The 13520-nt window shown below is 42.4% G+C and overlaps 1 protein-coding gene across 3 annotated transcripts in view; it reads right to left on the bottom strand.

Moving 5' to 3' along the window:
• Nucleotides 1-13520, bottom strand: part of tiam2a (TIAM Rac1 associated GEF 2a) — a 77332-nt gene that overhangs the window by 24178 nt on the left and 39634 nt on the right. For all 3 annotated transcript variants that reach the window (XM_061247659.1, XM_061247669.1, XM_061247653.1), the window contains exons 10-15: nucleotides 12095-12262; nucleotides 10987-11091; nucleotides 10544-10622; nucleotides 10355-10444; nucleotides 9015-9248; nucleotides 2493-2602 (exon numbers count right to left, since the gene is read on the bottom strand). In XM_061247659.1, the coding sequence (XP_061103643.1) occupies nucleotides 2493-2602; nucleotides 9015-9248; nucleotides 10355-10444; nucleotides 10544-10622; nucleotides 10987-11091; nucleotides 12095-12262 (786 nt within the window). The remainder of the gene's footprint in view (nucleotides 1-2492; nucleotides 2603-9014; nucleotides 9249-10354; nucleotides 10445-10543; nucleotides 10623-10986; nucleotides 11092-12094; nucleotides 12263-13520) is intronic.

Here is a 13520-nt window from a genome sequence, read left to right as displayed (position 1 = left end):
CCCATTGTAGGCGATTTTGACGGTGGACAGGGGTTGGCATGGGCACTCTGACCGGTCTGCACCTACGCAGCACCTAATCATCATTAAAACCATCACTGTACCTAACCATCATTACAATTTTCTGCGACTTGTGCCACAGCAGCCCCTCTGTCAGTTCGGTCCAGATGGGATAGCCTTCCTTTCCCTCATGCATTGATGAGCCGTGAGCACCCAACACCCTGTCGGCGCTTCATGGTTTGTGCCTCCTTGGACTACTGTTGGTGGGTACTCACCAATGCTAACACCCTACAAGCCATGCAATTTTGGAGATACTCCGATCCAGTCATCAGGCGATAACAATTTGGCCCTTGTCAAAATTGCTCAGGTCTTTATGCTTGCCCGTTTCTCCCGCATCCAACAAGTCGACTATGAGAACCAACGGTTTGTTTCCCATTTAATATATCCCAGAGCTTGAAATGCGCCGTTATTATGAGATAATCAACATGATTTGCTTCATCTGCGAGTGGTCATAATGCTTTAGCTCATTGGCCTACGTGAATTGTTTGCCTTACTGTGAACCTAACCACAAATCCTGGCGACAGGGAAGCCATTTTTGCTATCAAACAACAAGAAAGGGAGGAGAACCCGCTCCTCCACTATTTAATTTCCAGATGCTCTAACCCAACGGTTACTTACCTAGCTCACATCATAAATAAATACTGCATTTACAGTACTTATATACCCTAATATGCAGTGGCTGACTTGGAACTTGAACTAGCAACCCTCAAGCCAGTCCACTACTTTCCTAAACCAATATGCCTTGATGCTCACTGCCTATTAAGCTGTGGATGGTGAGAAAACACCATCCACACCAAATGCGTACAATTTAGTACCACTGGCGGAAAACTGCCATGCATTTATTGCAGCGAGCTGACGTGCTTTTGTGTGACCGCAAGCAAACATATTTGAGGACCTCAATATCCATCTCGGGCTCACTGCCAAAGTATCATAATCAGTGTTTAAGCAAAGAGAAAATAGCTGGGCCAGTTACAGTGTAAGAGTCTAATACAACCTGAATGTAGTATAGAGAAGCTGACAAGTACTCAAATGATCAGTTACATTGTAAACTTTATGTCATGTTGTAAGTTTTGTGTTATGATGTACATGTAGGGTTAATTTTATATTGTAGGTTTATGTAATGGCTCCTACCATCGGTTGCGATGCTGTTCTTGAAGGATCGTGACCGAGCTTCATTGCCTAAACCGTTAATGATACAGTTATGTAAGTTTCTCTAGATGCGCTCTGTCTGCTAAATGCCGAAATGTAAACGAAAATATACCGGAGTACACAAAACTGAAATAAATAATAAAAAACCTGTTAACATGCAGAGTTGGAGGAAAGAAGCCAACAAATACTTACAGTATTTAAAGTGCGATGGACAGGGGTCCGCAACACTCCCGCCCTGATCTCCTTGCCAAAGATAACAGTCGATCTTTTTTGGTGAGGGGTGGGAGGGTTATAGGATGGGGAGAAGCCTCCTAAACGTCGAGATGTGCCCGTGAATAATTCTGCAGGCTCGAGACCACGGCTTGACCGCCCTCGCTAGCTTTCACAAAATGGAGGTGCAAAAATGTTAGGTCGAGATGCATCCGGCAGTCTCTTGAAGGACCTCGACCGAGCTCAGGGACAGTGCCCTGGGTTTCTCCCCGCGTTAGTTCTGCAAGTACTTCACAAACAGCTGCAGTCGTGATCAGAAATGGAACGGGGGACGGACTGTGACAAAAGTGTTAAGTGTTCTTCACATCAAAAAAAAGAGCCCTTGACTTGTTACTAGTTTATTACTGGCCTGTGCTCTGACAGTAATAAGCAGGTTTTCCCAGAAACAATGGACACCCGTGAGGGGGGGTAATTATAGGGTGATCAAGAGGATACCAGCCTATGTCTCATCACGAAGCTACAGCAGCTCCAGACTATGGCCATATACACTGGATAGTACACATACATACTGTACATAAACGCACACACACAAATATACAGTATACACACACATACATGCACTCACACAAACACAAAGTGCATAAAAACACAGTAAGACATACACAATTTCCTGTTTAGGATGGCATCAAATTCAGCATTATAGACAAGCAGGGCGACGACAACAACGTGTCATACAGTAAGGGCCCCTGAGTTCGCTTCCAGGAACTCTGAAAGACCTAGGAACTTTCTACAAAACCACAGAACAGCCCCGACCTCCGAACTCTTCTCCTCTAGTGCATCCTGAGCTCCAAACCATGAAAGTGCGGTTACAGGATCTTTGCCCTCTTGCGGTCCACAGCGTGGCGTTAGCATGTGTTTCCAACGGCTTGCATTGCTGCCCGCTTACTCATTCACTCAACCGCTCACCAACCCTGATCTCAGATCAGGGAAGTCCAGCAGTCTGCGTACACTCATAAATAACGCATTTATCAGGGAATGGCAGAAGGGTTTGGGGCATATGGGGTGCGGTCACTTACCTTTCCGTTGTAGTTATGTTCGCTCTGACGGGTACTGTAAGGCTGCAGTGGACCATTCTCCAGACCGGATCCTACACAACCACTGTGGGTGTCTGCTGCTCTCAACACATCTACAGAAGAAGAGTAGGAGGACTTTACTTTTCTGAAATACAGAGTAATGACTACATTTCAATCGATCAGACAGTTCTAGCTCATAAATAGATTAATTGCAGTGCTCTGCTTGCCAAAATATTTTATTTATTTACTTATTTAGCGCTTATTTATCCGGGAGAAAGCACCATTGAGTTTTCCATCTCTTCAAGGCGGACCTGGCCAAGAAAGCAGTATACACCGAAACAAATAAAACAGCAACTTGAAAGCAAATGCATTAAATTCTAGTCTGTCATGCATGAAAAGTGCTGTTTTTGAAAACTAAACCTTCAGAAATTGTATCAGCCAGTCCAGGTTTAGCTGTTCCTGTATATGTAATAGTTAACAGCTGTATTATCATAGTTGGGAGCATGGACAGGGTCTTTAAACAGCTTGCTAAAATTATATTATATTTTTCTCAATTACAGATTAAAACATGACACAAGTAATGGGTGCTTTCCTTTAATGTCGTGGTTTCCAACCCCGTCCCTGAAGATCTACCATCCTGTGGGCAGATCTACAGCAGATCTCCAGGAACAGTGTTGGGAACCACTGCTTTAATGACCTTGCAGATTAAGGCTCTGAAATTGCATACTAGCTTACTATTTAGTGTATCAAATAATATTAGTATGTCCGAAACCATAGCGGCATAAAATAGTATACTACAACTACCCAGATGCCATTGAATATTATATTACACTGTAGTATGTCTGAAAATCCATCTTAATTTTTACTTGTCCACAAAAGCCGCCTTATACGCTGAACTATAGTATACACATATAGTGTGTCATACGTTGTATGTGATTTCAGACGCAGCCTATGAAATATCAGTAAATGGATCTTCCATGATTTAATGAAGTCAGTCCAGCCCATTCGTACACAAGGCGATGGATTAGTGTTTTTACATTTACTTAAATTTTTTACCTAAGCACGAACCTGAGATTACAGAATCTTTGCAAGGACAGAAAGATTACAGATGGGACAATTATTGAGGTCAGACAGATTCATTTCCTCTAAAAGGGGAAGAACATAGTTTGCCATCTACTCTTGAGGAAATTCATTCCATAGTGTGTGAGTGAACAGTCTGGTTAAAAATAGGATCAGTGGTTCAGACATTAAATCAAGATTCATCCAGGGTCCAGGTGATCAGGACCACCAGGTTTCTTTGTCTCAGTTTCATTTAAAGTTTAAAGTTTCTTATAAATTTATACAGGTGAAATATGACAAAAGTAAAAAAATCAATCAAGCTACTCATAATGTGTAACTTTATACATGCGTGTCAAATATCTCCAGCTCAGCTCAGGTTTTGGCAGTTTTTAAAATATATATATAAAAAAAAATAAAAAAAACAGAAGTAATTTTGCAAGGTAAGCTTTGCCCCCTGAGTAAACAGATGTCACAGCATATGTGAAAGTGGCATTCTATGAAGCACCAGTAACATAATTATGCATACCCACTTTGTGCTTAACTGTGTTAAAATTGGGCTGCCACTTTCATGTGTTAAGCTTGTGCTTTCTCTTTTGCAGCTAAGCTTCCTCAAGCCTGACCCTCTGTTCTAGCATAGTCTTAGCACTACATTTAATACAAGATGAGTCAGGACAGTTGACTATGATAACAGTGTGCTACAATTTATTCTAGCACTTCTTATTCCACTGTTATTGTTAAGTTGAGTAGCACCATTATTCTTATAAACCCATCTGAATGCACTTATGCCTTGTGTTTTGGACAAGAGTGGATGAGTGCCTGTTAAATGGATGAATGTGACATTCATTTGGAAAATGCTCTTCTCTAGAGCCTTATAATGAAACAAGTGTGGGCACATAGTGACATGTTCAATCCCCCGTAAGTTATGGAAACACTAAAAATTAGCAGCAGGTCTAAAGTGCAATCTTCATATAACAAGGAGATTTATACCGGAATGCAAGGCAGCTTCTATGATCTCGAGTCAAATGTGAGTTATGTAACGTTATCATTTGAACATTGCAGGCATAAAAATGCCCCAAGAAGCGAGCAAAAAGCACACTGTCTCCTACGCTCCAACCATAGCGACACTGGGTTATTTTTATTTGCAATGTACAACCAATTTAAATGTAAATGAAACCATTAAATACTGATTATTTCCTTGCACAATATTCATTGCATGAAATATCAGATTTTTTTTCTCATTAAAAAGGATGAAAACAACAGAAAACAACAGAATTTTCAAAAAGAAATACAAAGCAATGTGCTTACAGTCATTAATTGCATAAAAAGAAGTATTTTGTGAAACAATATCCAAATATATAAGGCTATAGTATCACATCCCACGAGTGGAAAAAGTTGGATCATCCAAAGTCAAAGACTAACCCTTGTCTTAACCTATTCCCAAGCTCCTGGACACAACCCCAACCTTGCCACAACCCTAAAACTAGCTAACGTTTCCTAGCCCTACACCTAACCCTAAACCAAACCACAGTAGTGCACTTACTGTCAAACATAGGATACATTAAAGCTCAGGGCAAGGTCAAACCTTGAAATTCTATAATTCTATAATTCCCTCTAGCCTGAAAACAAAGTATAGCGATTCAAACAAAGGAGAGAGACAAAGATTTTTATCAGTCAAAGGCCAATCCTGGTCAAAACCCAGTGCTGTGTTCAATTTGATCAAAGTCATATCTGGATTTGCTCTCATGCACAATTTTACACAAGCACATTTTTAGCTTATTTGGAATGTACCTGTAATGAATAAATGGTCACAATCTACAAACAGACACTACATGACAGTTTACAGTTGACTTACAGTTGATTAGGGGCCAACCCCCCGGAGCAATGTGGGGTTACGGGCCTTGCCCAAGGGCTCAAGAGCTGTGCCTATGTTATCGTGGCTACACTGGGGCTTGAACCACCAACCTAGCAGGTTCCAGTCAGGTACCCAGGCACTACGCTACAGGCTGTCCCCACATCATCCACATAATCATGCTTATTAGCAGTGGTCCAGCACAGGTAATGGCAGAGCTTCACAGGAGACAGGGCCTGCTCCACTGTGTCATAATGTCCCACAAAATAAAGTGCATATCATAAGAGCTGTAAGAACAGGGGCATACTGTAGGTAGAGAACACTAAGAAATGTATTACACAAGATTGTAAAGCGTCAAGCTAAACTTGATCTTGCTCCGAACCTACTATGAAGCACAGGTAGCCCACTCACCCTGGGAGTTCTCTAACCTGAGACACACACAGGGCAGGTTCTGTAGGCACACTATGTGAAACTCCCACTCTAAGAAAAAACTCTCATTCTAAAGGCCAACACTTTTAGTCTGAAGCAAGCATAGTTCAAATCAGTTCATTACACTCCATTGAAGTTTGTTCAAAAATACTCTTATTATGCAGTCCCTGTCAATCCCCCCACTGCTAAGCATTTCTAAAAGCAATTGGTCAAAAGAACATACTAATTACTATTCCAATTCAGCTCTTATTTGAACCAGAAGAAAAGATGAAGAAAAGAAAGAACAGAGAGATGAAGTCACATATTAGAAATGGGACTGATGAGGTTATTTATACAGACAAAAATGCAAGCAGTCGCCGTGGGCAGTTATTTTGCTTAAAATAAGGGATTATAATAACACTTTATGTTAACATGCTAATATGTGGAAATGGCCTTTTATGCTTCTGCCTGTGGCTCCAGTGGTTTGTAAATGCCTGGGTTATTTGTGGCTGTTCTATTCTGATCTGGTGTTAATACCTACAGTGACAGATTGGATTACATATTTGCATAAAGAGCTATACCACGATATGCTAATCTCACTTTCCCTTTAGGTTTCGCTGTAGCTCTTTGAACTACCCGTTAATTAAAACAAATGTCATTTTGAAGATATGGCTTTCACTATGAGGCCTTTCCTAATTATTAAATGAAATTGTTTGGCAAATGTGATGTAAGAGATAACAGCATTTCTTACAGTGTATGCAATAGCGAGGTATTGCATCACATTTTTATGAAGCAGCATGGCGGTTGGTGTCCTCACTTGTGTAGTATTTTAGAAAATGTACAGAATTTTGGGGTGCTCAGAACAATATTGAAACATAGAGGTACATCTTGAAGGCTTTTCATTGCCTCGCACTCAACCATCTCCAGCTGGACCCGCTAACTGTTAAAGGAGTGAAGAAGCTCAGAATCTATTATTATCTTTTCATAATCAAAATGCAGCGGGGGGCCTCTTTCAATATGTCCACCCAGAGCTGGCCGCGTGTTTCGGTTTGTATTTAATCTCATCTCCATTTGCCTTTCCCTACAAAGCTGCTGAACAGCTCAGCTGTTCATTTGCGGCCTCTAGTGGCAAGATGGTGGTATGCCACCTCATGTTCACTTCACAGTGAACGTTTCTGAGTTCAAACCAGGGCAGTTTTTCCATCTAAAATGAGAAGCATCAATTGTACAGCGCTTTGGATAAAGGCACTATATAAATGCCAACCATTTACCATTTACCATATTTGTACAAATATGGCCAGGCATGATACATAGTCAGCCCCCAATCGTGACAACAGCTACATACTTCATTTATGCTATGTAAAAAGTTACTAAACACAACAGAGCTAAATTAGGTAACATGACGTAGCTTACCATTCCTACGCTATGCAGGTCCTCTTAGGGTAAAGAGTGAAGTGCATAAATATAACAGTACTGCTCAAACTGTGTCTCTCTGAGGCAAAATTCCAGCTCCTGACGTCCTTTCAAAGGACTTACTACTGAGCTGTACGTGCTGATGAAAAGGGGAAGAGACTGCTACCACAGCACTTTTTCTGATGAAATTTCACCCAAAGATTGACGTGAAGATTGTGACTCATTCAGAAAAGAAAAGCACTGTGACAAATGTGCCTTAGGTAATGTAAAGAACAGCAAATCTTTCCCCAATAATCTGCCTGGCAAGAAAGCAACTCTCAGGGTGATGTGTAGAGGTCATTATTCTCTGAAATACTTTGTAACTAATATTTAGTAGAAATAGTTGGGAAACCATCAAGTTCAAAATAGAAAAACGCATTTGCTCTAGAGTTCGAAAAGGCATGGAATAACTTGGCAGAATTTGTGGCGGACTCAGAGACTACATAAATGAGCCACGATAAAGATCGGTCATCCAAGTACCCTTGATATGAATATGAGCGAATAAATGAATTCATGATGACCCAAAGTCAGCGATGGAGGAAAAAGAGAAAGCACATTGCTATTTCTTTTCTGAGTAGGAGTGTAGGACGTTGGCGCCAGGCAGGCCGTGGGTGTAGGTGGGAGGTGGGAATGGTAACATAATAACGTGCAAGCAATATGTCTTCTATAAAACATGCAGATAACAAAATAATATCTGAAGTACAAACATCTTAAGTTTCTGTTTTGATGAGGACCCCTGTGAGTCCTTCAGCAAAACTGGCTACACATGTTGACATGACCCACATAGTAGGTTCCACAACACAGTACATGTCAGTAGGACACCCAAATCTCATAACCACTGACTGCTAGTCCCTTTTGAGTAACTACCCTTAGGTCACAGAGTAACTTTCATGAACTTAATTTAAACTTAGTTTTAGCTGTTTATTTAAATCGAGGCATTTTAGGAAATTTCAAGTAAAAATGGGTCTACTGTGTTGCAAAAAGAGAAGCCTCTGCTTCTCGACAGTATTCTCAGACTAAACTGTCAAAAAATACTACTGTCTCTGTTATGTTAAAGCCCTACAGGCCAGTCCTTCCAGTGCAGGTCACAGACAGATGCCACAGCTGCAAAGAATAATTGGACTTTGATAGGGCGAACGGAGGCAGACTGGGCCCCCAGTTGCCACTGTGTAAAGAGCAGCTCGACAGCCAGTGTTTCGGCTGAGCAATCGCACTGCAATAGGGATGTGACACTCGCAGCTATCTATTACAGACAGAAGAGCTTGTTCCCACGCACACAGGGAGGACCCAGAAGCACGCTCACAGTTGTGATAGAACTTCAAAAGTGCCCCCCCCAGTCGACTGTCTGGTCAGCTTCCACATCAGTATCAGTATCCATCAGTTTTGAACACAACACATACATGCTTGTACAGATACAAGCTTGTTGGCTATAGCAGGCTATGAACCAAAGCTTCGACCCTGCACGTATTTTGTTGTTTTGAGTTGATTTGAATGGAGCAAATGTTTCATGATGATGCGGAAAATAATGTCACAGTACTGCTATTGTGCAATATTACAGTAGTCTTTCAGCATAAAATCACTCGTGTTAGATGAGTATAATTTTAGAGTAGGAGCACAACATTTACAGTGTTAAAATTGTGCTTGGAGGAAGCCCTATCAGGGTTTGTATGATTGTGGGTTTGAGTTTGTGCAGCTGTAGATAGCGAAAGTTGTGTGTGTGCCAAACAGCGCTACTGTACTGGATCACCCGATCTCACCTCCATGGGTCCCACTGTGACAGTCCGTGAGGTCCTCCGGAAGCTGGGCCTGGCTGGAGAATGGGACGGGGGAGCTGGGGTCCTGGAGTTCAGAGTTGGGCGAGGCAAAGTAAGTGTCCCGTTTGAGTGTCAGATCCAGGGTCTGCTCGCTGAAAAGCGGCTGGATCTGTCCCAGGTCGAGGACGGACACGGTCCTCCCATTCACCACCAGGATCTCATCCCGTGACCTCAGTCCTGCCAAAGGGGATGCGCACACACACATAAGTACACACGCATATACACACACACACAGGCACACACACACGCACACACATACACGCTCTCACACACACACACACACACACACACACACACACACACACACACACACACAGACAGACAGACAGACAGACAGACAGACAGACAGACAGACAGACAGACATGCATGCAAACACACATAAAAGCACACACACAACCACACAGTTTCCACATACACTCACACACACACACACACACACACAGAAGCACAGACACACAAGCATACACATGCGCACTCTCTCACACACACACACACACACACACACACATGTATGCAAACACACATAAAAGCACACACACAGCCAGACAAAGACAGTTTTCACACACACACACACACACACACACACACACACACACACACAGAAGCACAGACACACAAGCATACACATGCGCGCACACACACACACACAGGAAGCGAGGAAATGACACCACTCTCCATGACTCTGCAGCACTACTGAATAGTGTGCTTTCTTTTTGTCCTCTTCTTTGTACAGAATGAATGCAGCCCTGTGTCTGAGCAGGGTCAGCCCAGGCTTGAGACAGATTCTACTTGTTCTCAATATGGAAAACAGACAGAAATACTCTGTCCTAAAGAAAAGGAACATTTTACATCTGCAATGCATTCAGAACTCAGAACCATCTACGTGACATTTAGTCCAAAGTCTATATGAGGACAGAAGAAATTCAGTGCAGTCTGTATGTATTTGGACAGTTGGTACAATTTCTCTTCCTTTGGCTCTGTAGTCCAGCACATTGGATTTTAAATTAAACAATACGTGTGTCCCCTTTAATTTGAGGGTATTTACATCCATATCAGGTGATGCATGAAGGAATCATACCCCTTTTTATGCATAAGAAAGCTTTCAGCATCTAGTCTTGATTCTAGTCTAGGCCTTTGATTGCCTTGCTGGTGTTTTTCAAAATGAGGCTCAGACAATGACAGTCAAGGAAGCCATTATGAGGCTGATAAATAAAACAACAGTGTATATTTTAATCACAATCTGAAAAAAGCACAAAAGAAGAAGAAGAAAGCAACATGGCACCTTCACTGAAAGCCAGTCCATCTGGAAGAATCTCGCTCACGAAGATGTGGCTGTGCCCACAGCCGTCTACATGCCCCGTCACAGCAAACCCTGCGATCAAAGGTCCAACATCAAAGGCATGAAAGAGGGCTGGGCAAGATTGAGGTCACACACAAAATGTCTCCCCACTCCAGTTTCCCCAGAACTCACCAAAGTCTGAGGTGTCATTGGGGCGTGAAAGCTGCAGGGTGTACACCTCAAGGGGGAAGAGCTCCAAACTGTCATACGTCTGTTCACGCATGTCAAAAAAGCACAGTCCGATCAGAATCCATCAATAAATGACATTCAAAATCTAACATGTTAACATGTTTGTGCACACACACAAATTGCCGTCAATCTACAAATTCTTTAACCTGCAACATGGTGTCACCTACTATGGCTATAAATCTGATATTTGGCAGAATACAAGAACAAGAAATTGTCATGCTCTTAATATCCCCAAAGATGTCATTTGTGCAGGAAAAACAAGTAAAAGGGTAATGCCTGTCCCAATAGAGCCTCAGATAGATATACTGTAAGCCTGACCAAAGGGGCTAAGGTATTGCTGATGGCGTACAGTATGAATGCGCGTGTCATGGCGGTTGGGCCCTTACCAGGTCCTGAATGAGCTCATTGGGGGAGGGTGTGACGACCTCCACGTTCTGTCCCACGCAACTGCGCAGTCGCAGGGCGTGTAGGCGGGGGTCGAGCTGCCTCATCTGCGGGAGAGAGGGCAGAACATAAATGGGTACTATTGGGGTCCTTGAAACAAATTCTCGCACAAAAATAATCGCTGCTCCAAGTAAGGGAGTAGTGGCCTGTGAACCAGATACCATCAATATGCATTTCTCTGCAAGTCAAAGGGAATACAAATTTTGAGTGCTTCCAGGCATCTCCACCACTCCAGATAGAAACTGCTTTTCAACAGGGGGTCTGGAAAGGTACTGTAGGGGGTCCACAAATGAAAACCCCAGGCACCCCCCGACCCGCCCTACACACCGCGATCGGAAAATCAACCCCCCATAGATGTGAGAGAAACCATTTAAAAAAAAACTACTCCAGGGCTGAAACAACTCTAAATTCTTTAATCAACTGATCAGAGTGCATTTAACACAGGTAACAGAGTATAGAGAAAAACTTTCCAACTGCATACAAAACAACAGCTTGACAACTGCAATGCTCGCTGCAATGAATGCTCTAGCAGTAGTCTTTGTCAACCAGACCACTGTGGACTGCTTTAAAAGCAGCTAGAGAGCCACTTTGCTTGTTCTCTGCACTGCTCACCCATCCATGGCAAAAGCATTTTTAAGCTAGCTGGTATTGACCCTGTGTCAAGACACACCAATATACCACTTCATCACTGTTGAGGGAAAAGACCTGTGGTAGTTTACATCTTAACTTGCTTGGGTTTTTTTGTTTAGTTTATTTCGTCTCCTCTTTGGAGCTTATTTTCATGATAAAAGCATTAAAAACATGTAATAAACATCTGGTTCATTGTACACCACCTCCTCACTGACCCTTGAATTTAACATCAAGCTCTTCGAGAAATATTCCATCATATTTTACTGAAATATAAATTAAATATTGAAATTCATGTATATTGTGTCCTTGCCAGAGATAGGGTTCTTTGGGCACAAGAGGACGGGTCACCTATGAGGATCTCCACAGAGGTGCAGAACTACTGTTCCTCAAACCAAAAATCCCAAAGCTCCCTGTACCTACCTTACACACCAAGGTCAGCAGGTCCACTACCATTAAGTCGCTCGTTACGGGCACAGTGACGGCTTTGTGGTCCGGCAGATAAACGCAGCATGAAGTCTCTGGGCACCTGTCCCAGTGGCTTCCTTTACACAAAGCTGCAGCGTAAAGATTAGCCAAACCATCCAGCCGCTTTTTTTTTGGAGGAGGGAGAAAAAGGTGAAAAAAAGAAATGAATAATGCAACAAACAGTAAACAGGCACAGAGAAGGGGGTGAAATAAACTTTGCTTATCATACATTCCGTGATTTTATCATTGATTTGAATTTAGACATTAGACTCCATTAACAACAATAGAATACGGATATATCTAATTACTGTAAAAATGAAAAAAAATGTTTCCATTGTTCCCACTATTGCCTTTCCCCCCTCCCAAAATAAAAATAAAATAGTTATCTGCTGTTTTTAGGTCACATGGCAAACAGGAGGTCAGTAGTTTCATGCTCCTATGGTTCTGCATTTCAATGCTATCTCATTTGGTTTCGGGCTGAGACTTCTCGTCTCCAAAATGCGAATCGCGGTTGTCATGTTAAAGCTTTTTCAGACTCACAGAAGCACCACAAGAAAGCCGTACAAGCACGTCGGAAAGAAACCTCCACACCAGTACACAAGACTAGCAAGAAGAAAAAAACAAAAACCAAACAGTCATTCATCCTTGTGGAAAGCAGTCTTGCTAAAGCATAGACGTGTTTCTGTTTTCAAACCCGAATGACTCACACACAGAGCACACATTTGGGACTGGTCAGGCTGAATTCAGCAACAGAAGGACTTGTATTTCTCAGGTTCCAGGAAGCCATTTGCCACCATGTCACTTTGCAGTAGTCACAGTTTCTGGGACCAACTCAGATATCCCTGGCAAAGGCTTGCTTAGAGACGAAAACAAAAACCTTTGCTTGAAACTGTTGGAAATACTCTCTCAAGCTTAGACTACACACAAGGCACAATTTTAACCAATGGTGGGGTAGGGGAAAGACGGCAGCATGTAGCAGTTCCTACACTTCAACACCAAAATCCTGTTTTAACTTCAAAACCAATTTAGGCCGTGGATGAAGTGGGGCAACTCTGTAATCAGCTGCTTGAGCTCATGGTGAAAAACAAAGGAAACCAGAAGACCCTTGAGCTCCCTAGAACTAGGACAGGGGCCCCTGCTGTCATTTCTCTATCCCCATCCTTGTTGCAGATGAGGGGTTTTCCACATTGCTCCAAAATACTGAAGGGCATATTTAGACGAGCTTCGATTGGGATTGCATTGGGAAATTCAAGCTCTGTCAGTATGTCCCGCACAAAATAGGAAGTGAACGGAATCACCAATGGGATGACAGAGCTCCAATGCATTTAAATTAAGAGGTAAAATGAACAGGGACAGATGAGTGGGCAGTGGGGTTGGGGAA

The sequence above is a fragment of the Conger conger genome, chromosome 1, assembly GCF_963514075.1.
Source record: "Conger conger chromosome 1, fConCon1.1, whole genome shotgun sequence".
NCBI classification, from domain to species: domain Eukaryota; kingdom Metazoa; phylum Chordata; class Actinopteri; order Anguilliformes; family Congridae; genus Conger; species Conger conger.
This window is presented reverse-complemented; position numbering and strand designations above follow the sequence as displayed.